Consider the following 26,955-nt stretch of genomic DNA (forward strand, 5'->3'; position numbering starts at 1 on the left):
TCTAATCTTTATTATTAATTAAGAAAAAACAATTATGTTACGCTGCTGACGTAACGAAAGTTTTTGATGACTCATCGACCGAGGACATGTCCAGAGTTAGGAATGTGACAGGAACTTGACATCCGTCACGTATCTACACTACCAAACATGTGTAGTATACAAACACCTGTAAATAGAGTTCATAACAGTAATTATTCGATTAACGAAAACTGATAAAATGTATGTGCCCTCAGTCGCCTTAGTGGAAATAAATAATTTATGAAATTTTTAAAAACAAACAATAATAGCGAAACATAGAATAATTTAATAACGTGTAGGTAGTACAAACTTCAATTATTTCTGAAACGAGAATTGGTGGCTGTTTTTCTACTGTACTAGAGTCCTCTATTTTATTAACACGGTATCTACTGGAAAAGTCAATGGTGTAATTTTGTTAGTTATTGTACAAACAATCCGTTTAGTTTTATTAATTAATATAGAAAGGAATATTTAAAATTTTTATTTTATACAAATTAAAGTATAAATTGCATTTGTTATTATTTTCGAACAGATGTGAATTTAGAAGTTATGGTTTTTAACTTTAGATGGCTTCGGTTTGGACGGAACAATAACTTTGTCGTGAACCTATATATGTAGTCTGTGACTTAGCTTTCAAAATTTTTTTTTTTCAAATTTTTGTATATTTCTCACAATTCTTTTGAATTTTTCAGTAATAAATTTAGGTATAACTAGTATATAAATACAACATATTTTCTTAAATCTGATGCTTTAGAATATTTTTTTTAATTGTTGATTGATTTTTTATCAGCTCTGTTTTCGCAAACGAATGGTTTAAAACCTTAACCCTTAACCTTAACATTAAATCTTCTTGATATGTACATGGCTCTAATTAAAAATATTACTGATTCAATGTTAGTCGAAATAAATAGTGAATTTGTAGCATTTTATGACTTTTAAATTTCCATTATTCCTCGGAGCGCAAGTAAATTTTCTGTTAGTTTACTTGATTTGGTAAAAATGTTATTTATAAAATTACTTTGTCAAAAATGACCTTTCAAACCTTAATTTGATGAAAAGACTTTCTTTCTGTTGAACAGGAATTTATTTTATTAATAAATTGGCTTCCAAAAAACTTTCTCTATATTTTATTTGGCCAATCAATGGCTTTTTTTCATCTTAATTTATTAAAAAATGAGTTTTCTTAGTTTAATTTGATCTAAAATAGCTTTTCTAAATTTAATTGGACAAAAAACAATTTGTTCAAGTCTTTCCGATATTTTTATTTCATTAAAAGATAAGTTTATTTAGAAGAAAAAATTGGATTTTCTTGGTTCAATATTCTGCAAAAATGGCTTTTTTAGTTTATTTCGATTAAAAAATGTCTTTACTCACTTTTATTTGTTCAAAAATTGGGTTTTTCAACTTTTTTAGCTTTTTTCAGTTTTTGTCTAAAAATGATCTTTCGGATTTTTGATTTGAAAAAAAAAAAATGTTTTTATAGATTAACTATGGAGAAAAATTGGTTTTTCTTCGTTCAATTTTATGCAAAAATAGCGTTTCCTAATTTATTCAGATCAAAAAATGTATTTAATCAAAAACTGGTCATTTTAGTTCAATTTTTTCAAAACCAGCTTTCTAATTTCAATTAGGTCAAAAATTTTATTTTCCAATTTAAGTTTGGATGAAATTTCACTTTATTGAGTTTAGTTTGGACAAAAATTGACTATTCCCATTTAAATTTGATCAAAAAGGTCTTTTCATACGCGTATTTATATAGTGATTGCAATAGACAACTAAATTTTTGTCATATATCATGATTACCTATCCCAATACATAATTTTTTTCCACTAAAAAATGAAACACTTCCAATTCTAAAAATATTTATTATCAAGTCATTTGTAAAAATCAAAAATATACAACTACATCAGTATTCAACAAAAACAGATACAATTACAGATGGCATTTGGTTTCAATATTTGTGTTAAAACTTAAAAGTTCTATTTTTGTACTACAAAAAAATCTAAAACAACAAATATATACTGAAAGAATACTTTCAACTTTTATATTAATAAAATTCTACCTAAAAGCGCCGATTAGAACTTAAAAACAAAAATCGTTAACAGAACCGCCACCAGTGACACGTAATTTTTAACAGCCGCTCCTCTACCGCCGCAGAAATTCTCGATGTTGCAAGTTTCTACGATTCTTTGGTACTTTCGTTGAACCACCGACCAATTACACAGACCAACCGAACAATCGGGGAATTCCACAGGATTTTCGTTTAAGAAAAACATCACTCTATATTTCTCATCACGATTGCATCTGTAAACAATAATTTAGATCAGTTCTAGGTATAACAACAAATAAGCTTGAACTTGAATTTTTACAAGTGAAGTTTAAACCTCAAACGTCGGTTTGATCCACAGATCGTTTCTTTTTCCGTTTTATAGATGGCGTTTAAACTTGAGTTTAACATGAAACGGATGATCCGAACCTAACTTTTTCAAATTGTTCACATTTTTACAATATTATAAAGGGTTTTGGTAAGATGATTGAAAATTTGCACGTTATATTTGATGATCTCGTCGATTATGATGATGCAAGATTTTTTTGTTCTTTTTGTTTATAAAACTTTCTTAAACAATTCAACTTCAAAAGAAATATAGGAAAACGATTAGTTATATTAGTGACAATTGACAGAAAAATGTCTGTTTAGTTGTGACCTGTAGGGTTGAAACCATAGTTTAATCTCTAAGTTGTAAAATTGGCCCTTACTCGTATAATGTTGCTACTAAGTTAGCCGCGAAAGGACTGATCACTGATGATTTCCAATTTCTCTTCGATTGTTCATAGTAGTTGTCAGCTTTTAAAGACATATAATCCTTAGCAATTCCTAGTGCTGCAAGAGTTGATTGGAACGTATTCGTATCGCTGAATATGAATGAGGCTTTAGTTCCATCTGAATTACCTAAAAATTATTCCAACCATTAGATAATTGTTCAAATAAACATTGACTCAAATGACTGCTTTGTTGCCATATACCTTCAATAGGAACATGTAACAACTATGTATGTGGTCTTATTTGAACAAGCTTACCATTAACGAATCGATTGAATTTTTCATATAAATCCTTTAAAGGACTGCATCCTATTCTTTCCGACATTCTGTTTCCGTAACCTGATTTGTAGTAAGATTTTAAATCTTCGACGTACTCCAACAATTTGAGTTGATTTTTATTGAATGCTATACACCAAGGTGCTTTTGGCTGGGGATTCCTGTAAAAAATAAATTTTGTGATGAAAATGGTCTTGAAATAAGGAAGTTATTGTCAAAAATATAAATAGCATAATACAGGAAGTGGAAAACCTATCAGAAATATGGGATGTTAGCGGAAGACGATATTATCTTAAAAAAAATTTGTAAAGTAGGAAAAAAGAAAAGAAAATAATTGAAAGGTGGACTGAGTACTTACATAGTAGAGCTACTGATCGAGGGAGATACAAATAATGTGATGATGGTAGTGTGATGATACAAAAAAGGAAAACGGTTTTTCACAGATATTGGGGATGTATGTTTTTAATTGTTTTTGTGTGTATTTTGTCTTTTTTGAGTTGGTTTTTGGTGTCTCTTTGTTTTTCTACTTTTTTTGATCCTTTGGGAAAGGAAATAACAATTGGAACAAAAAAGAGAAACTATTCTTCTCACATATTGGGGATGTATTTTGTTTTTTTGTATAATGAGAGTCCGGTACAAAAAAGAAAAAATATTTGTGATGTACTTAGTTTTGTTATTTGTATTTTTTTTAATATATTTGTTTTTATATTTTTTTTTGTTTCTTTGTTTACTTATAAAAAGGAAATAAGAATCAGATACAAAGAAGGGAAACAAATCTCAGAAAGAAAAGGAAAAGAAATGAAAGTCTGATACAATAAAGAAAAATGGTTCTATTCAGGTATGGGTGATGTATTTTGTTTTGTTTTTTGTTGTTGTTTAGTATCTTTTTGTTTTTTTTTATTTTTTTCTTTGTTTATTTAGTAAATAAGAGTCCGAAACAAAAAATAAAAACGATTCGTCTCAGAAATAGGGGGTATACTTTATTGTTTTTTTGGTACTTTGTTTTTTGTACTCGAGTTACTGAAATATGGAGAGGAAAGTCCTACAAGAGCGCTCAACAAGCTTTTAAATACTGTATGCATTTGAGAGTACAGGGTGAGGAAATACTTTGAAGACAGCACCACCTCACTGGGCTATTAGATTTTAAAACACAGAGAAAACAATCAAAATAAAAGTTTTTATTGATTCCTGGACACGCTGTATGAAATAAAAAAAAAAATGTGGGTATAAATGAAAATAGAATATAATTGAACGTACCAGGCTTTCTCATATCTACATAAATCGTATATTTCTTCGATAACAGAAGCGTTGGGTGAAAATCTATATCCCAATCTTCGGAAAACGTCTACTACCATTTTTTTATAATATGGCGTTTCCTTGAATCTCATAACTTCCGACATACTTGCGAATTGATTATTTTCCAATTCTTGCCATTTGGGACAATTTTGAGTAGGCTGTAAGCAGAAAATTAAAAATTTTATCACTCCACTTTGGATAAGGTATTTTTTATTCACGATTCAATTATTTTCACTTTCTGGTCCTTCGAGCCGCATTTGAACCAGACACTCATAGGACTCATGTCAAAAAAAAAACAATCATAGATATTATATTGAACACTGAATCATATATATGATACAGTAAGGATCGAAATACAATATAATGAAATATACCGGTTGTCCAGATTTTATTTCGTTCCAAATTACGTGAAATATGAAACATAAGCTGTGGCATGAATAGAAAATTGAAGAGATTGTTTTATCTGTTATACTTACTTTAGTTAATCTATCGCCGTTTATAATATTTGCATGTACTCTATACGCGTCTTGTTCAAACAGCCCGTCAATGTAAGCTTGGAAACTGTCGTGATTTTCCGGAGAATACTCGAACTGAAAAACACAAAAATTAAACCATGGAATTCTAGTCATGTCAAGTTACTTACAGTATAAGATCTTTCGTCGTAGTTTTGTAATAGTTCGGGATATTTTCCTTTATATCTTCTAGCCAACATGCGCAAATCTTCCACGCCTTGTCTCGCCAAGGTATTGGCGTTTCTTTCACTGATACTTTCGTTAAATCTCCAACTAAAAATGTTGAATGAAATTAAACGATCAAAAACTTTTTCCATAGAAAACTATCTAAAAACTAAATGTAAACAATGCTATTAGGGTTCCTGATGATGAACATAACCCATAAGTTGATTATTAAGCTCCAAACTACGTGATCTAATATGGCGTTTGTGGGCAAACTATTCCAAGATATGTGTAAAGATTGTGGACGTTTTTGTGATTATTTTCCAGTTAATCGACTAATACTAAATAGTTTTCGAAATACAGAGTGAATATTTCAAGACATTGAGGCATTTAAAAAAATCAGAGCCGTCATTTCCCATGTTTATTTCATTCGACAGTATTGAAAATATAAAACATTCTTGCCCACAGTCGCAATTAGGATCCATATGAAGAATATAACCTATAAGTTGATCATTAGACTCCTCACGCCATGTGATCTAATATGGAGGTTGTGGGCAAACTATTTGAAGGTATATATCAAGGTAGTGGACGTTTGTGTGTTTATTTTTGGTTTAATCGACTCAATGTTGATATAAAATACTTTTCGAAATGCAGAGTGAACATTTAAAGATATCGATGCATTTAAATAAATCTTCAAAGTGGTTATTTCCCATATTTATTTTATTTGAAAGCAGTGAAACTTGAAAAAATACAGAAAACTCGTTGCCCACAGCCACCATTGCGAATCACAAAGATAAACATAACCTATAAGTTGATTATTAAGCTATCCAAACCACGTGATCTAATATGGCCTTTGTGGGCAAACAATTTCTAGATACGTAACAAGATTGTGGACGTTTTTGGCTTTATTTTTGAGTTTATCGGGTTTTAATATAAAATACTTTTCGAAATGCAGAGTGAATATTAATGGATTTATAAAAAAAGTTATTAATTCCCATTTTTTTTCATCCACAACTCATTTGAGAGTATTGAAGCTGTAAAATATTGTTTGTACCATCAATCAAAATTATTAATTCAATCCCTTTCATATGGGATCAGATTTTTGTTTGCCCACAGACGCCATATGGGAATCCTAAACATAAACATAACCTATAAGTTGATTATTAAGCTATCCAAACCACATGATCTAATATGGCGTTTGTGGGCAAACAATTCCTAGATACGCAACAAGATTGTGGACGTTTTAGTCTTTATTTTTGAGTTTATCGGATTTTGATATAAAATACTTTTCGAAATGCAGAGTGAATATTAATGGATTTATAAAAAAAGTTATTAATACCCATTTTTTTTCATCCACAACTCATTTGGGAGTATTGAAGTTGTAAAATATTGTTTGTACCATCAATCAAAATTATTAATTCAATCCCTTTCATATGGGATCAGATTTTTGTTTGCCCACAGACGCCATATGGGAATCAAAATGTTGGTCATGACCATATTGAGATCGTGCTACTTCGAGTTAGTCCTAATAATTGCCACTTTCCTTTCGCTGGGAAGAAGAGGGAACGTAATGGGTCTAAGAGTTTATTAGATTATCAGAACAAATGATTCAATAAATTATTAAATGGGGTATAATTGATGATTAAGAATAAATCAAACAAGACATTTTAAACCTTTAGAGATCCTATCAATCAATTACGTGCTCTTTATTTTTACCTCTATAAATAAAATGGAAAACCAAGAAAAACATTTAGGTTAAGAAGTTGAATTTATTCAGTTAGAAACTTTGTTGGAATGAACCCTTGATATTTGAATCGTCCTTATAAATTAATTGTAAAGGTTGAGGTATAATTTTCCAACTTTTTTCGTATAAATGTCAATTGGGGAAAAGTGACAAATGATTTTATTCAATGTACCTCAAATAATAAAGAATTCCACGATATGTATACAGGGTGTTTTGGAAATTAGTTTATAGTATTAGGCAAACTGGGATTTATAACTGAAAAAAGAACGAGCGTATACGAGATTTGATCAAAAACTTTTTTTTGCTCTATCGTGGGTTTCTTGATATCAGAAATAGAAACAAAACGTGTTCTTTTAAAGGGAATTTTCAGGTAGAACCAGAAATCGCGTGAGACTAAATCTGGCGAGTGAAAAACTCTTTTTCCATACATCGTTCGACAAAAGTTATAGTACAATTTGTAGTTGTTTCTTCTGGAACTGTGTCAAGGCAAAACACAGTCCTACAAGAACCTGATGAGTCATGGCTGTAAAATTCAGCTCCTTTGGGTGACCGGTCACAAAGGCAACGATTTAGCGGACTCGCTCGCCAGAATAAAATCAGCAAATCCACCGCGGAGCTTTGGTAGACACGTGGTAAGGCGAAATACAAAAAAAAATCACGAAAATAAGGAGCGGAAAACTGAATAACAAGAATATTAATCACAGATCTGGTTAAATAGCAAAAAATATTTACCGTTTGAATAAATCGTAATCGCTTGGACATAATCTGCCTTTATCGGGATACGTTCTTCTTTGTTCATGATTTCTTATAATGTCTTCGTGAAGCCTGTTGATGTTTCGCATCATCCTGATTGTATCAGCGTCCGGTAACGTTGTCCCGTGTCGATTGATGCTCCAGAATTTCACCGGTTTACATTCTGTTACATTTATAACTGGTTAATCAAAATTATTTACAATATACGTCCTCACAGGGTCGTGCATACGGACCCTTGAGGACCTAATCGGTCTTCTACCAGGCCGCGAGTGATTGTCCTATCATTTTGACGGGCAGTGACCCAATAGCGTCAAAAATAAGGACTTGGAGGCAGACATCAATAATAGAAAACTGCTCCAAGTCCACAATATTAAATAATAGAGCCACAAGGAACACGAATGGTTTCAGGATGAATAGCTTGGTCGCGGAGGAAAATGGATGCAATATTCGGCTCGTTCAGGTCACTCAGACACCAAAGGCAAAGTCACCAATGGGTGCAGAGCCCATTCTTGTTGTATTCAATTGTTATTATGTCTCTCAACCGTCTATTTGCAAGTTTGGGGAGATGGATAGATAGATGGGCCTTCTGCCTTTACTTTTGGTGGTGCATGGAGGAAATACACGTCATTTGTGAACTCCCAGCACTCACACGGACGCCGTCAACTTTCCTAATGACGCCAAAAGGTTCAAACCAAAGCGCCTGATCGGCCTTTGGTAATTTCGAATGGATCACGACGATAGGAACTAGGAACGCATTCGTTTTTTATTAAATGCGTATGGTTGGATGCAAATATTTCAAGATCATTTGATATTGTGCCATTTGTGTCCCTACTGGAGGATTTACAGCTAGTATTTCCTTTCAAAAATCGGGATGTGGGATAGCTCTAGCTGTACGTCGCATTTTCTGCTAAATCGAGAAGAAACACCTGTTAATATTCGTTTTTACTTAGTTTGATAATAGATTTTCTTCGATAATTCTTATCTACCTCCTTTTCTAGTGATTCCACAAAAGAATTTAGGCCCTACAAACGGTTTATTTCTTCTATTTATCAGTATCTGTCAGCTAGTTCATATTTATTCTTTTCGGTATAATATTTAAGTGACTTTTCCTCGGTTTCTTGTATTTACCCGACAACGAAAACAATTTTTTTAATACATCGGATGATGTAAAATATTTATTTACCTGGTATAATGTGTTGATCACTATTAGTTCTTCGGTTCAAACTCTCGTAGGCTGTTTTCGTACCAAAATTAAGATAAGGTTCATGATCTTCAACATAACAATAATCTTCACAACAATCTCCTTGATCGGCTTGTTGTATGTTGTAGCTGTTTCTGTTGAAATTGTTCGTGTTCTGATTGCCGCTAATTTCGGGATTATAATTATCAGATGGTTTGTTGAAATTGTTTTGGGGGTTATTGTAGTTATTTGAGGGGTTATTGTAGTTATTTGGGGGGTTATTGTAGTTATTTGGGGGGTTATTGTAGTTATTTGGGGGGTTATTGTAGTTATTTGAGGGGTTATTGTAGTTATTTGGCGGGTTATTGTAGTTATTTGGGGGGTTATTGTAGTTATTTTGAGGACTGTAGTTTTCTTGTCCAAATACTATCGGCAACAGAAGACATGTTAATATCTTCAACTGAATCATACTGTAAAACAAAATAAGGTTAATCAAACAAATTTGTTGATACTAAGATAAAAAAAAATCAAAATTTCATAGTTTAATATGTAATGCTAATAGTATCTATAACTATATTTAGTTTTTATGAACGATATGTGCCAGCGCCATCGTCTCCATATTTTCGTTAGTTGTTACAGATATCGGTCGTCCAGAAAGCGGCGCGTCGGTAACAGAGCCCGTTTTTAAGAATTTCTAGTACGTCTTCCACACTTGAACGATTTGATAGCGCGAGTACGGAAATTGTTGTTGTTTGTATGCAGATACGTCGTAACAAACAAAAAACGCGTGATCTTGTATCGGCTGTTCAATCTGAAAACGCGTCTACTCGACGAGAACGTGTTATAATTAAATAACTCAATTCACCAACTTGCTTAGATACATTTTTGGTTCATTATAATCACATAATTGAAGACGATACCTTAATGGGGTCGAAACTATAAAACTGACAGAAATACTAAACGCAGACAATTTATAGTAACGATAACTTAATGAGGTTAGAGTTTATAATAATAAATAAGCAATTGATGATGATGCCCCTCTGTGGAAAGGGTTGTTTTGGATCGCTTAACTTTATCATAACACGTTTTAATCTTTTCCGACAGCATTCCGGACGCATGCAGTTTTTTTTTTCTATTTTCTAACAGTATTAAATCGTTGGCGATTTAAATTAAACGAAAATAAATCTGCAAATTTAATTATCGTCGCCTTTAAGTGTAAACCTGCCTAACATCAAGTTTAGATATCTGTATTGGCTGTTAATTTGTTAAAATATTAGTAATAACTAAATTCAGTGATTTATATAATAAATATTTAAAACTTTTTTACTGTTTTGAAAAATTTAACTGATAACTAATCAAATTAGATGGCAGTTTCGAATCTACACTGACTAAACTGACGTCAGTTGTTTATGATGTTTTTTGCGTATCTAAATCGTTAATTTTAGTTCTAATCTTCAATAAACGATATGTATAAGAATATAAATCGGTAAATAAGGAAGGAAAAACGCAAAAGAGAACTGGATGACGGAAATCTGTCAGGAGATCGAGGAATCGATGAGAAACATGAAGACAGACCACCAGAAATGTGAAGATTATGGCCTAAACATCAACATCAAAAAGAACAAAATCATGATTGTCTCCAAAACATCCAACCATTTAAATATTTAAATATTTTGGGTGTTGGATAACGAAAGATACAGACCCAGATATAAAAATAATCATCGAGCAAACACCGGCACCGGCGGGGAACTTATAAAATTAATGAAAACCTCGTATCTGGGACACATATATAAAAATGACTTTTGCAATTTCTGTTCGAAGGGAAAATCGAGGAAAAAACGTGGTCCTGGTAGACGACAGGCTGAAAAATATTCACCAGTGGACCGGTGCAGACTCTCAGACGCTGATAAGAAGGGCCAGAGGCAGAAATTACTTTGTTGGGGTTAACGCCAACTTTTTTTTAGAAGAGGGCCCCCACAGAAGAAGTTCAATAAACTTTTTCTTATTTTCTACTTTTTTTTACTAAATATTTATGATGACTAACCACATTGGTTGAGTGATATTGCGATTTGGAAAGTTTAAATGTTTTTACAATCGAGTTGTATACAACCACAGCGATATCTAAAATATTATCTACGCGATTGGATTTTAGTTTGAGCCATCCTGTATAGTTGTAAATTATAGCGACATTCGATATCATAAGATTAGCAATATTTGAACACTAAATTTTTTTATGTATGATTTATAGGAGAAACGACTAATTCTTTGAATTATTAGATCATATTGTGTATACAGCTCCCAATATATTAAAAATCAGTCATGCCTCTAAATTAGAATCAGTGGCGCGACAAGTACGTTTTAAATTTTCATGTTTTTTTTTTCTAAGAACGGTTTTATGTCAAGGTAATTCAGCAATTACGAATTTTATACAGTTTAGCTTTCATATTAGTTCCTTTCAAATAAAAGTATTCTATCACATAACGATTAACAATTTTTTCCATGTTTACAAACGTTCATTATTAATGGCTGCCAAAAAAATACTAAACAACGTGGCGGTGGTACTTTTGGGACCATCCTCGTATGTTAATTCAATCGCTGAAATAACTTGATTCATTTATCGTAAAAATTCTATTTTTGTTTTTATGAATAGTTTTTTTAAAGCTTTTCTAGAACAAAAAATGTAATTCACATCATAAGAATAAATAATACACGTCATAAAACCCGGTTGGACAACGTTGCCACATTTTTAAATCGTAGCGATATTGAGGAAATGTGAAACAATGAGGTTATGTCGAAATTTAAGTTTTGGTTAATAGTATCAATCATAATAAATTGTATGGTCACATATTTGCCCAAAATTATTGTGAAATATACTTTTTTGAGTTAGAAAGCTGATGAACTAGACATGGAAAAACTAAGAAAGTCATCCAAAGTCGAGAAAACAGTTGAAGTAAAGTCTGACACTTAGAAGAAGAACAACAAAAAAGAAGAGTGACCAACTATTAGAATACGTGGTAATTCATGAAGATTAGCAGGATTTCTAGAATGCACAACTTTATCTAGTGGATGTACTCTTTAAAATCGAAATGAAATATCAGAAAGTTGTGGTCGTTAAATTTTATTCGAAATTTATTTGTCTACACCACTGTGTGTATCCAAAAAGATAAATTTACTCAATATATCTTATCAGTGTGATAAAACTTTACGTTCATTTCAACGTTATTATCATTTTGATTCATTCATTTTGATCATATGATAATTCGTGATATCATCACTGAATTAATTCGGATCGTATCGATCGCAATTATCGATTCAAAGTGCATCATTGGTTATAAACAATTAAAACTATTTGACGGAACGTAAACATAAGAATAAAATTCCACACTACCAACGGAATAGAGTGTAGTAGGTAGACCGGTTTCTCATCATTGGTTACACCCATAATTTCCAGTATTACTGTGACAAGAAACGCATGTGCAAACATTAAGAACGTTTTTTTTGTAACTTGATTTTTGTTTTCATTGCAGTTATTCAATTTTAATTTCAAGGTAAGTTTATAGTTTTAGGTGAATTTTTCGCTTAAACTTTTCTTTTCACGAATTTAATGTTAATTGTGTTTCAAAACTAATTTCTAGGTTAATGACCTACTTTTCAAGAAATCTTAGAAAATATTTTAATGGTTTTTAACCGAATATCTGTAATTTTATTTATTTTTCTTTAGAATAAATGATATATTTAATAATATTATACGATGTAGGTGAATGACAGTAGTTAATTTTACTTTTACTTTACCAAGCGGAAAAAAATTTGGGTTTTTTATCAAAATATCATTAATGGTAAATTCAAAGCAGAGGTGATTATTGTTATCAAAAATTAAGTCGTCCTTATATAGAAGTAAGTTTCTTACTAACTAAAAAAATGGAATTGAAATTCATGGAATATTAAGGAATCTTTTTGTAAAAATGACTGACAATGTCTGACAATTTTTATAATAATAAGAAATAAAAACCATGCATCACGAAAAATCAAAAATAAATAGAAAAACAAACAAATGAAACTTTTTGGACAACTATGAATTCCTTTTTACGTACATATGTTTTTACGATGTTTAAATAAACATAAAACTATATTTTGAAAAATGATTCTACATAAAGATAGACGTCTCACGTGTACCGAAAACGAAACTGCTATTGGTCGATTCGTTTATCGAATGAGCTTCACAGGAACAGTCACGAGTTGAGTGGGTGAAACCTTGTCAACAAGCCTGATGGGTGACATTTCATATTCACCTTGTTTAATGGACGCGGTCTTAATAAGTATAATCTAACTAAGTGTATTCAACTTTGTAAGAGGGAAATATATGGAGTAATTAATAAAAATAGAATTTTAAGATGTTCTTATAAAGGGGTATTTTTTTTAATCTAGAATTAATTCATTAAAATAATCATTTAGTTTAAAATAACTACAATCATATTTTTCAAACGTAAAATGACAAGCTACCTATTCATTGACAAGTGACAGTTATGTCTTCTTCTTTTGTAAAAATCGTATTATGCTTCTATTTATGGAACCGACAATTTTTCAAACATTATAATACTTAATATGCATATAGTATTACCGGATATAATATTCGTCATATGTATATATAATTAGTAATTGAATATCTACAGGTAGGTACTGTATATATAGAGTCCTCGTAAAAAAATTTAATCTCAAATATTTAACCAATTAAACACGTCGGGGCAAGCGGATTTTTATTACAAATTGATTACATTGCAAAAACGATTTTTTTCTTTTTAATATTTTCAGTATTTTTAGTCAACGAATCTCAATTTCTTACGGCGTTGATTCAGTGGTTTAATAAAAGCTAAGGCCGATTCTACACGCTCAGAAAATTCGCATGGCAAATAATAGGTACCGCTATCACTCGACCTAACCGTTAATTTTGTAATTGGCAAGATATATAAAAAAATGTTTGACGCGAAATTTGTACAAAATCATTTAGATTTTCTAATAAAGATATAAAGTACAGAATACTCGTTCGTTATACGACAAATTGCACCAATTTAACAGTTAAATTTCATTAACATTAATTTCTTCTGTAAACTACTCTTGTAATTCGGGACATTGTCGATTCCATCATTAAAAATATGAAGATAAACAGTTCCAAACCATCACAAATACCAAGAACTTGACCTTTTTTTGATAAATATTTGTGGTATTATTCTCCTGGAATTTATGTAACTCTACTTAGTGTATCGACCACCCAGATCTAATATTTCCTCTATATCCTTCAAGATAACTGTATCCCGTTGACGTTAAAACCGGGTTCGGTGCTCTTTTGCCCACAAATTGCATTTTACAGCTCATTTTCTAGAATGAGCTTTTTAAGTAATCTTTGAAGCACGATTTTTTATTCAACATTTGCGTCAGGTATCACTTCTCCTTTTTTATTAATACTACAATCATTATAAATGATATAACTATTAGTTATTGTTAAGTAATTGGAAAAACCACAAAACATATTGTCAAAACCACTTTTTGCTCTTTGCATTTGCTCTATACATTTATATCATTTTTAGATGGGTAATGTGATATACTCAATCATCTGGCTGTTGATTTTAATATTCATTTCGTTTTGGATAGCAGGATTTTGCGCAGGCATTTACATTTTAGTTCATCCTCTCAGCGTTTGCATACCGCCGTTATCGGTGAGTACTAAATCAAACGGATAGAACTCTAAATTGAATAAATTTGTATTGTACTTTTGATGTGTTCTAGGGATTTGCTGATATACTGCTTTCCGCGGTACAGTTTCCACATTATTGTGCAGAAAAAATGGTAAATGGAGCGCCCTTAGGTTAAGAGTGAACTACAAGTAATGGCGGAAATGGAAAAATATTTGTTTAAACGATTAATAAAGTGTTCATTTAGATATTTAAAGATACGTTTAAATTGTTTTTTTTTTCAAATAAGATATCAACAAAATTTAGTCCATGTTCAGTTAAAAATTTGTCTATTATAGGCACATACCCAAACTTGTCTCTTCCTTCAAGTTCTATGTACTTTAAATCTCATCCGATGAGGAGTAGTCATTGTAATTCGCTCTCCTTTCTACTTCCAGAAGTTTGGTAGACATGTCTATGTACCCTCTTCTTCAGGGTAGTAATTACACCTTTTTACTTCAATGTGCTGTGTGTACTTTTTGCAGCTACACATTTTTAACATTGCAAAAACTACCCCTAATCGAGACCTTGCACATTTTTACGATTTAACAGGTCTTCTAATATTTGGTCCCCCTTTTTATTTGTTGTTTTTCTTCTGGTCCAATTTTCTGCTGGGTTCTGACATACCAAAGGTTCACTACTTGCATTAAACTGATGTTCTTTTGGGCTTTTGCTCATTACAGAAGCTAAATGTGATGACTAAATCCAAATTTATAAAACAGCTTTACATGGCATTAACGGATAAGAATCTATAGTCCCCAAATCCAAACAAACACGCGAGACTAGTGATTTAACCGCTATTACTTTTTAGCATAATCAATTAAAAAAAATCAGTCACGTAAAAGCTCTTGGTTCAATAATATTTAGAAATTTTGAATGTTTTAGTTGCCATTAGATGGCGTAGAAAGCTACAGTGGCTTGATAGACAGTAGGGTCACATGAGAGCCACCGCCATGTTTAACCCAAGCTACGTCACTAAATAAATTATTTTCGTATTTTTTTTAGTTAAAAATAATATTGACTCCTAGAAAAATTTTTGATTGAGTATATGAAGATATAAATTATGTGACGTATTTCACATTTTTCGATAAAATATCTTAATGTTTGTAATATGTACATACCAGAGATATCAAAATTAAAAATTTTATGGTGTACGAACTTAAGATGGAAAAAAGGCAAAAAATAAATATAAATACCTCTATAATATGCATGCTACAAAATTTCACTTCTACTCTCATCATCACATAAGATATGGGTTTCATTATTTATTCTGCACGGTTCCACTATTATATCCTATTCGAAAGTAAATTTCTAGCTCTTAATCTGGCAGGAGACAAACCATCCCGACACATTCGTTACATTACACAATTAAACATCTTAAAACTAAACTATTTTGACACAAAACCATGTTAAAACTATAGTACAAGCCACTAAACTATTATATATCACGATATAATACGAAAATAATACTTTTTAACAGAAAATAGCGGTGTAGTCATCTCGCGCTTAAACGAAATGATGCTCTCAAACTCCATATTTTATTACTGATTGACCAATCAGATATCTTTGTCGCAGGTGGCTATCACGTTCTGAGCATGTGGTTATAGTGGTGATTCCATTTTTAGTATATTTTCGAGTTTTCTGATAATTAATTTATTAAAAATACCGTTTATATGTGGCAATTAAACTTGTATTTAATAAGAATATAAATTAAACTAACAAGGAGTAACTTAAATAAACAAAATAAATGGACAAGTTTTGTTGATAGTTTCTAATTTAGAATGTACCTGGATGTTACTGAATATATGTTATTAACTTTATATTTACAAATATATTTATGAAATAAAGTTTTTTATAGATATTTATTCTTGTTGTACTAAGAAAACGTTTTTTATGTTATTTGCTGTTTTAAATAAAAAAAATGAAATTTATTATGAAAAAAACTGCTTTTTATCTTATTTTATCTAAAATTCATTTAAGTTTATAGCTGACAAATTCTATTATTGAAGTATGCAGGTTTTTATAAACAATATGTATTTAATTTAATGTTATAATATATTAATAAAATTCTGTATTGAAATCCAATTTTATGCTTATTATTTATTATACATTTTGTATCGTTGGTAATTTTAGATTGGAATAGAGTTGGTGGGGTTGAGGAAAGATTTTAAGTGAAATAGTGAAACGAAATTTTTAAAAAAATATGGCAGGTAAAAATTATAGAAAATTTTGAAATCAACAATTTACGTTTCATTCTTTTTTTACATAACCTCAAATTTTATAAATTAAACGCAATAAGGATCAGTTAATACGAAAGAATTCTAACAGGGTTAGTATCTTTACCACTTCTAGGGTAATATACGTCACGTTAGTACGTATTTTAATAGTATTCTTTACATTTTATATTTAAATAGTTGGAAATATACTAAAAATAGGTTACTGTTACCGTGTTGCCCTTAGTTAAAACCACGTGGCATAGAATTTATGTTCTAATAACAAATAAATATGGTTCAATTTGAACTTTAAATTCAACCTTTATTCATTTTATTGTAAATGGTGTTCAATCTTCGAATTTTCTAAATATCGTATATTACATCACTCAATGTTAGATAACTATTGGAAACATTATGTTCTAGCTTTTATAAAGTAATGCACTCAATAGCTACGTTTTCAGTTTATTGTAACAGTTTAAAATCCTTAACAAATTTATGTGTTCAGAAACAAAACATCGTAAATCGAATCAAATACAATTATGCTGAAATAACACAAACTATTATATTGTTTGTCTAGGCGAAAACCGTAAAATTGTGAATCGACGACAATCACCGTCAAAGACCGTGAAACTAAAAAATTCTTTAGTTTTAACTCGAATACTCAATTTATATTCAGCGATAAATAGAATTTCTTTGAATCCATGAAATCAAATCAAATGTATAGATTTGTATACATATATTTATAATAAATTTCAAATGTTTTGTAATAAATAAAATAATATATATTGAGAACTGGCAACATCGGTTATACCAGGTGAAATCAGATAAAATTTTATCACACACAACACACGTGAATATATAGTTCCAAAGCTTAAACATATTTTACAATATTATTCGGTTAGAGAACAAATGGCGTTTGTTCTGTTATAGTAATGATATAAGTGTAGATATTATTTAGTAATAGTACAGTGATGAGAACGCGTAATTATTTGATAAATGTAACTTAAAACAGCTCAAAAATTGTGCGGTATCACATTTTTCAATTTTCAATCAGTGAAAACATCGAACTCACTTCTGCATTCTTGATTGTTGAATAATACTTTCAGGAAATGTACCTGGTGAGTTTACAATTACTTAGTCGGTTCCATTTTTATCTTTAGACATTTATAAATCCTAACCTATCTTATTGTAAAGTCTTAAACAATCTAATCAAATCATAGCTAATAGCCCTGGCAGATCAGGCATTTCTAATTTCGAAAAAGAAGATGTTTTATTTTAGAAAGGTTATTTCGGATGTAAGTTAGATTTTATATTATTATATCAATGTTTAAGAAGCACAAATTATGTATAAAAACATATTTTAATATTTGACTGTACATTATTTTAGATAAATTAAATAATGTGGTTCTTTAATTTATCACGCATTTAGTATGACAGTGTTTATAGAAAGGTATTTACATAAACTTTTTGCGCTTATTGAGTCATTTTAAATGATTTACACGTATATAAGAATGAATAATTATTATTTTAACGTTATAAATATAAATATGCGTTACGTAATGTATTTAGGTGTAAAAACAAATATTTCTAAACGTAATACATGTACCTGAAGAAATATACAGTATGACACAGTAGTTAGTGAAAAAATATTTCATATGATACAACAATTTTTTAATAATAATATATACTTGTAACAATCCTTGATGATTACTCATTGTATCCATTACACATGGACAATAATTTCTCGAAATAAATAATAAGGAAATGACGAATACGTGATTGTTTATAATGAACTAATGACTCACTTCGATTTCAATTAATAAAAGATTATTTCTAAATCCGACTGATTCATTTATATCAAGAAGGACTCGATTTTCGTTTAAAATTAGTTTACATTTCAGTTCCTTGATGCCGTATCCTACGAAACGACGCTTAATCGTCAGGACTACCCTTAAGCTTTTAACCTAACCTCAATTCATGACATGGTCGAAATAGATTTTGTATAGTACAAAAAATATCAACGGAAATAGTTACAGGGAGCTTGGAAAAAACACAAAATGTTATGTAATTGTAACAAAAATTGAAATAAACCAATTCATCCGAAACTCGATGCTTGTCCGTGGATGAAATATACGACAGAACGTTTCTCGGTACATCCTATCTTAGTTACATGAGTTTAATAAAAAAAGTTCCCTAGAAATTCTACATTCAAAATTAGTATTTAAATTCGGTCACACCTTTTGTGTTTTTCGACCTTTGCGGTAAAACGCTACAAAAAAAGCTATCGTCAAGTATAATAATAATAATTTTTGTAATTGGTATGAGGTAAAACAATATTAACAATAATGTATCAACCTTGGTTTTTCTCTTAATGTTTTTGCATCCGATAAAGTGCATACGATATAAAAATTAAAACACGTCATCAATTCATTTCTAAACTAAATACCAACAATTAACATGGAATTCTATAATCAATTCAATTTTCATATTAATACCAGAGTTCATATTAAGGATAGAGATAGCGACATATAAGTCGAATAGGTTCACCACTCTCTATCTCTTTCTACTTGCTTCTGATTTCTTTGCCGTTTCTATCACTGGAAACTTCGAGTCATGGCGATCCAATCATAATAGAGTGTGGTATGCTTTCTCTATTAGCAATAAGCTTCAAAAACTCATTCTCCTCATCTTTAATATTAACTCTATGATTAATAACATTTGTTCCAGCTGAAGATATATTAATGACAGCTGACAGTTAGATTCATAAGTTTGCAATTTTGTAAAACGTTGTCAAATTGGTGCTGTTCATTAATTCGAGTCTTCTCTTTCAAAATTTTACTTCTGGTAATTATTATTACATATAACAAAAAAAGTCAAAATGAATATTTGGGTTTTTACTTGAAAATTATAATTCTCAAATTATCGCACGTCGTTGTGGAATTCTTCAAAAGGTCTCTAACATGCCATAATTATAATTGAATAACCTACCATTATAAAAAATAAATTAACAACACACGTTTTGAATACCATCAAAAATGAATTATGTGCTGACACATACAATTGCGAAAGCGATTTGACATTAAGAATAGTGTATAGCTAAATATCGATTTGCAGGATTGACAAAAATATTTTATTCTTTTCGGTAATTGTATTGCGCGAAATTACTAGAAATAACGGTCTCGTACATGGAGTTTTCTCAACTAACTTTGAACAAACTATAACTAAAACTAATGACAATTATTTTCATTTTAATACAACATAACCTCATTGTTTTATATTTTCTTTGTTTCCATACGGTTGTTAATATCTCGTAGTCTATGACTTGCATCAATTGTATACTGTATGACCCTGTATATGTATTGTATAGTCCACAAATATATTTCAGTATAGACGATGCAGCATAAATGTAAACATTTTGAAATTATTGGTATTAAATCTTTACCATATTCTTAAAAATTATGAATTTAACTACATCAAACGGTGAAAAGTTATAAAAATTAACATTCTTTATAAAACATTCTAAAATTACAGTTTTCCTAATTTAATTATTGTCAATTTGCCTTTTGAACAAAGGTGCAGTTCAAGAATGACTCAAAAATAATTCAATTAAACTTTGAAGAGTAAAAGCTTAATTGAATGCCCTATAACCTGTAAATTTCAATGATACTTATTTTTTTAAATATCATATTGTAATTTTGCTATTTAAATTTGAATAAAATCTCACGAAAGTATTCAATAAAATTAAATATAAGATTGAATTACTACCATAAATCAAAAGTGGCACGGTAAAAGCACCGTTACCAAATTAATTTATTTACAAAAACAATTCTTTCTGAAGTATTAAGAAACCATCTAGTAAAAGTAGCACACTTACCTGAGCGATAGAAAAAAAATACTGTAACTAAACACCGGTATATAGTATTCACTTATCCGTTTAGTCACTAAAAGTAATTTTGAATTCTTAAATTAACACACCCACGGTGAGATGGTATGTATGATGGTAGAATTTCTACGTGCACTGGTTTGTGATGTAGACAGAACTTCAGTGATGATGGCTAAGTTACTGGTTTGGACGCCAAGAGCATTTTCTATCCCACAACTGGATTTTACCTACGTTGCGCAGATATCTCTTGTTTTTCATTCTAATGAGTATACGTGAGGTACTTCTCAATTTGTTGGTATCAATAATATTATTGTCGTTGCTTATATACCATTTAATAAATAAAACAAACGTATTTTTTACGTAATGTTATTTTATACAGTATGTTATGAAACACATTCTTAATAATTGAAGAAAGATAATTCCATATATATTATTTGACAGGATAATCAAGGGATTGTCTCCATAATAATGATATAAATAGATACCACTCACGACTAATACGGCGCCATATTTTAACAAACACATAAGTACTTTACTTAATTTCGACAAATAATTAACACTGGGTACTAATTATAATACTCGTAAAATATTATTTATATAATTTGTTAGGATGAAAGTAAAATATTGTCATGTTTTATGAAGAAAGTTATTTATAACTATATCATAACGTATTTATGATTCGCGCGCAATATGGCGGCGTTTAGAATTTCAATTGCATTGATGCCAAATTAGTGAGTGAGAATAAGATTAATATTGACGTTTCGACTTTTTTCGGTATCTATCAAAATATTTTCAACAAAGAGACCTCAAATCAAGATGACTTATCAACAATAATATATAAAAAGGTCTAAAAAATAAGAAGTTGAAAGAAGTAACTGAAAACATGTCGATTTTCAAACTAAATCTGATTATTTAAAAGTATTTAATAACTTGGCAACGTTGTGAACTGTTCTACCAACACGATAAATTTTTGTTACCAGGTATCATTAACGTTAATTAGTTGGAATAATCGAATAAAGAATGATGTTTTATAAAATGTAATAATAAAATATTGAGGATTATTTTGTGTTTATTAAATAAAATTGTTGTTTATTGAAAGAGAAGTAAAATCAAAATCATTTATTCACTGGAATATATCGGTACATTGCGTGTAGAACTGCTACATTATATTTGTTTTTATTTTTCAATTGTTTATGTATATTTTTTAAAATAATAAAACATAACATTATTTCTATTTTTTTCAAAACCTATGCTCCTAATAAGGTGCCTAGTTTCCCTTGAGGCTAATCCGCCTCTGCCTTTAGATTGTATAAAAAGACATTGCAATCACAAAAATATTTTTTTAAGCAGGTTTTTTCAACCAAAACCTCGATATTAACAAATAATTTCATATTTTCTAAAATTATAATCTCTGACATTTTAGTTGTATACTCCGTGAATATTAGGCAACCAAATTATCAAAAACAATCCTTAAACAGAGGAAACTTCTTTACCGACATACGTTTCGGCTATTAGTTACGTATAAAGTTTCATGTTAATTTTCTTGGTTTTATGCTAATTCATTATCAGTATTGCTGTTTTTAGAAGAAAGAAGAATCATAAAAAGAGAAAAAATAATGTGCCGAACATAAATGATTGATGCTCATTTTCCGTTCTATTTTAAACATAAAACTAATATCTTAAATGGATACATTAATTTTGTTCCGAAAGAAACCACTCCTAAGAGGCTTTTCAATAAAGAAACCACCTCGTTAAAAACTAATAGATATTAAATCGTAATATTTTCTCAGTAAAATCACCATTATAAAGCTTCAAATAGGATTTACTATAGAGAAAAGATAATTATTTGGGATATAATCATAGTGTCGTATCACGCAGCGATGACACGATTTTAAATTGTTTATCAATTAAAAAGTTTGTTTCTTGTTAGAAATGAATGAAATTCGATACCGTATTTTACAATTAGAGACAATATTGAGATGTTCAAGTATTTTGTATACTGCATATAACATATATGCATATACTACATTCATTTATACAAATTAATAATCTGTATACTTATTAACTCAAATTTTATATAATATAAATACTATAACAGACAAAATTTTTAATAGTACTATTGAGCAACATAAGGTCTGTTCTTGGTATCTGCACTGGAACTATATTCAAATGGACCAGTGCAGGCCAGTTTATGAGTGTATAGAATTAGTTCTATAGGATACAAAGAACGATATGGTGCAGAGGTCAATGCAGCATTTGAGGTTATTTGATGGGATTCAGGCCTTGTAGTATTAACAATAATGGAAAACGATTTAGTACTTTTTGATATTTTACGTTCGTCCGATGACGAAGATATAGTGCCATGATGCAAGTGCAGGCAGTACAGTGAACTGGGTAAATTAATTCTCTTGCACTGCTACTAAGAACAGCGACCCTAGCGTTGGTTCTGCTACAAAAAACGCTTTAGTGTACACTTCCTGAGCTGGTTCTGCCGGTGCAGCAACAAGAACAAATCTATAATCAGATAATGATGTTATGCGTTGTAACGAGTGAACGTAGCTTTATTTTTTGACATTGCTGTTATACGCAAGCGTTTTGTGGTTTTTAAACTCTTCAATTTTTCACCACGCGTGTCAAAATGGCGAAAAAGAAACCAGAGGATAAAAGTAATCAAAACGATGATAATACAAAAAACGAAAGTGATTATTCATCAAACGGCGAAGAGCCAGACTTTAGTGATCCCGAGGGATACGAAGACGACATTTCAGATGAAGGTATTTACCTAAAATTGGACAATAAACTTCCGTCATATCCATGCCGTTTATAGATTTATTTTTTTTAATATTCGGAGTTTTAAATTAATTTAGACTCCGATAGTCAGATCTAATGAGAGTAAATACTATAATTAACTATATGATAATGGGAAAATGATGTTTACCAATAAACATATGTTATTTAAAACTTAGGTTAGATCGGAGAAAGAAAGGTGTGCCAAATGGGTTTCTTGAAATATGGTTATTTTTTTATAACTATTTACAGGAATATTTGTTGATATAATTTGTTTTCTTTTAAATTTCGCTTAGTTTTCTTTATTAATATTATTTTTCAGAATTACTGGGGGATATTTTAAAAGAAAAACCCAAAGAGACTGATGGAGTTGAAAGTGTAATAGTAGTAGATGGAGTACCACAAGTCGGGCCCAATCGTATTGACAAATTAAAATCGGTTATTAATAAAATTTTTGTGAAATTTGGACCGATAATTAACGAGTTTTATCCTGTTAATAGTGAAGGGCATACGAAGGGATACATTTTTATAGAATATTCTTCACCTAACCATGCAGCTGAAGCTGTTAAACACACAAACAATTTCAAATTGGATAAACAACATACATTTCAAGTTAATATTTTCACTGATTTTAATAAATATGAACAAATTCCAAATAAATGGGAACCACCAGAACCTCAACCTTATCAGGGACAAGCTGATCTTCATTTCTACCTGCTTGAACCTGATGCATATGATCAGTTTGCAGTTGTGACTGCACAAGGGCAATCTGTACAAATTTGGCAAAATACCCAACCAGATCCTACTATTGTGGAAGCTAGAAATGTAAGTATCTAATTAATTCAAGTCTTTATATGAAGAATAAAATTGTTCAAAACCTAATTTAAATAATTAGTATAATTATGACTAAGGAAACCCTATTATGCAAACGAATGTTAGATCAATCATGAAACTCTGTTTACTAATGTGAAAAACAAACATTGGAATATAGTGTAATTCAAACAATTTTGATATTTTGTAGAATTGGGGTCAAACTTATATTAAATGGTCTCCAGTGGGGACGTTTTTGGCAACTTTTCACAAGTTGGGTATAGCTTTATGGGCAGGACCTTCATTTTCTCAATACAAAAAGTTTTCACACGCTAATGTTCAATTCATAGATTTTTCACCTTGTGAGAAATATATAGTGACATATTCTCCACAAGGAGATCCTCATTATCCAGAACAAAAAAGAATAATAATTTGGGACATTAGGTAAGAATTATTAATGAAAATGAAGTATTTAAATAAATATGATTATATTTATTAGGACCGGTATTGAGAAACGTTCTTTCAATCCAGAAGGGCCGACAGCTTGGCCAATTTTCAGATGGTCCCACGATGACAAATATTTCGCAAGAATTGGACAAAATAATGATGCGCTTCAAGTATATGAAACACCATCTTTTGGATTGTTAGACAAAAAATCTATCAAAATTAATGGAATTAGAGATTTCAATTGGTCTCCAACTGATAATGTTGTTGCATATTGGGTAGCCGAAGATAAAGATGTTCCTGCTAGTGTTACTTTACTTGAATTGCCTAATAGAAATGAAATTAGGAAGAAAAATTTGTTTAATGTGGCTGATTGTAAGATACATTGGCAAAAATCCGGCGATTACCTTTGCGTTAAGGTAGACAGATATTCCAAGGTTCGTAAGGAGAAGAATGAAATGAAATATTCAGGTATGTACGGTAGTTGTAATATATACTGTAAAATATTTCAATTATTTCAGATTTTAAACTGAAAATTCATCTTATTTATTGGGTTTTAATTAAATTTTAGATTAAAATTCTTATTTGACATCATTTATTCAAAAAACTAAATCAGCAAAATTTTATACAAAAACAAATTACTTGTTAATATTCAGTATGTTATTTATTAACTATTATTTAATGTTTTTTTTTAAATTTTGCTGTAGTTTTAATATATTTTCGTTATTGAAGTGTTAAATATATAATACATTTTAGGTATGTACTGCAATTTCGAAATCTTCCACATGAAAGAGAAGCAAATCCCAGTTGATAGCGTTGAATGTAAAGAGCCAATTCAAGCTTTTGCTTGGGAACCTGTTGGATCCAAATTCGCCATGATACACGGCGAATCCCCTAACATCAACGTCAGTTTTTATGAAGTAAGAGTAGGACAAGCTCCTATTTTATTGAAGAAATTCGAAAAGAGAGCGTGTAACCATTTATTTTGGTCCCCCAGCGGACAGTTTATTGTGCTTGCCGGATTGGGATCCAACGGAGGTGGATCATTGGAATTTGTAGATACACATGAATTTTTGGTTATGAATACTACAGATCACTATCAGATGTCTGATGTCGAGTGGGATCCGACCGGTAGATATGTGGTTACTGGTGTATCATTTTGGAAGACTAAAGTAGATACAGGTAAGATTTTTTTTTGTAATATTATCTAACCTAGTTTTTATATTTCCTGCTTTATTTCTGTTATAAGTTAATTAATATAACAGGGAGTCACGCAGGATAAATTATTATCTAGCACTTGGGCTGTATGAAAAATATATTTTGATATATTTTTCATGAAAACCAAAGTGTACATTTTTTTTCTATCAAAATAATTAATCAACAAAATTTTTTAATTACTCAATGATTATTTTATCATTTCAGGTTATTGGATTTGGTCGTTCCAAGGTAAAATACTCAAGCGTGTCAATTTGGAAAAATTCGCGCAAATATTGTGGAGGCCTAGACCTCCCTCATTATTAAGTGAAGAAAAACAGAAGGAAATTAAGAAGAATCTTAAGAAGTATTATCCACAATTCGAGAGTAAGGATAGGATGAGACAGTCTAAAGCTTCTAAGGAACTCATAGAGAAGAGAGCCGCTCTAATGGAGAAGTTCCAGAGTTATAGGGAAGAGAGAATTCAAGAATATTTGGAACACAAAGCAAGGCGTTTACAACTTAGAAACAGTAAGTTTTCCATACCCCATTTTTGTGAGTTTATATCACAGATTCTGATCTTTTTAGTATTTTTCCTTGCAGTAGGGAATTGAACAGAGTGTTAATTAGTTGCTGTTTTTAGCGTTGGTTCTGTGACATTGATATCCATATTAAAATAGTTTTTTATAAAATCAATTTGATTCCCAACAATTTTATTTTGTTCTAGATATTGATACTGACGAATTAGATGCAGATACTGAAAATGTAGAAGAAGAAGTAGTGGAATTCTTTATAAAAGAAGAAATAATTCCAGTCGATTAACATCATATTGAGGAAACTGCTTTTTTCCCTGCATGTGTTTTATTGGAACAAACTCGGGGATATTTCAAGTTCGAGCGTCATCTAATTATATACTTATTCTTCTTTTTTAGACGTCGACATCAATATTTGTTAACCAAGTGTCTCGTTGTAATTTTATATTTTTTGACACGCGATCGGATTAACTCCAAACATCATGGACATTATTGTTAAACGCCTTGCGGTTATTATAATAAAATATTTCTTAAGTTGTTGAGTTTAATTGAAACACCAAGTACACTAGAGCCTCGGTAATCCGGAGAGGCAAAATAGTAAGTT

The 26,955-nt window shown here is 30.3% G+C and overlaps 2 protein-coding genes and 1 long non-coding RNA gene across 4 annotated transcripts; 2 read left to right on the top strand and 1 right to left on the bottom strand.

Annotated features, from left to right (window-relative positions):
- Positions 1 to 1,863: 1,863 nt before the first annotated feature.
- LOC130900194 (multiple inositol polyphosphate phosphatase 1-like) lies at positions 1,864 to 21,288 on the bottom strand. 2 transcript variants are annotated; one of them, XM_057810643.1, is made up of 9 exons: positions 20,575 to 21,288; positions 8,765 to 9,231; positions 7,561 to 7,744; positions 5,054 to 5,195; positions 4,887 to 5,000; positions 4,372 to 4,568; positions 3,097 to 3,275; positions 2,776 to 2,968; positions 1,864 to 2,322 (listed from the first exon to the last, which is right to left on the bottom strand). In XM_057810643.1, exons 2-9 carry the CDS (start codon positions 9,228 to 9,230, stop codon positions 2,094 to 2,096), a joined length of 1,704 nt encoding a protein of 567 aa, XP_057666626.1. In that variant the 5' UTR covers position 9,231; positions 20,575 to 21,288; the 3' UTR covers positions 1,864 to 2,093. The 2 variants fall into 2 exon arrangements, with proteins under 2 accessions (XP_057666626.1, XP_057666627.1); XM_057810644.1 differs by lacking the exon at positions 20,575 to 21,288 and adding an exon at positions 15,684 to 16,168.
- Positions 17,577 to 21,813, top strand: LOC130900195 (uncharacterized). Its single transcript, XR_009060151.1, has 2 exons — positions 17,577 to 17,995; positions 18,602 to 21,813. It is a non-coding gene; the product is annotated as an uncharacterized LOC130900195 (long non-coding RNA).
- A 1,297-nt stretch (positions 21,814 to 23,110) lies between these two features.
- LOC130900306 (eukaryotic translation initiation factor 3 subunit B) lies at positions 23,111 to 26,886 on the top strand. Its single transcript, XM_057810825.1, has 7 exons — positions 23,111 to 23,357; positions 23,693 to 24,195; positions 24,392 to 24,624; positions 24,680 to 25,095; positions 25,381 to 25,806; positions 26,047 to 26,349; positions 26,546 to 26,886. The coding sequence occupies exons 1-7, from the start codon at positions 23,222 to 23,224 to the stop codon at positions 26,638 to 26,640; spliced, it is 2,112 nt and encodes a 703-aa protein (XP_057666808.1). The 5' UTR covers positions 23,111 to 23,221; the 3' UTR covers positions 26,641 to 26,886.
- The last annotated feature ends 69 nt before the right edge of the window (positions 26,887 to 26,955 follow it).

Source organism: Diorhabda carinulata, chromosome 12 (assembly GCF_026250575.1).
Source record: "Diorhabda carinulata isolate Delta chromosome 12, icDioCari1.1, whole genome shotgun sequence".
In the NCBI taxonomy this organism is placed as follows: Eukaryota; Metazoa; Arthropoda; class Insecta; order Coleoptera; family Chrysomelidae; genus Diorhabda; species Diorhabda carinulata.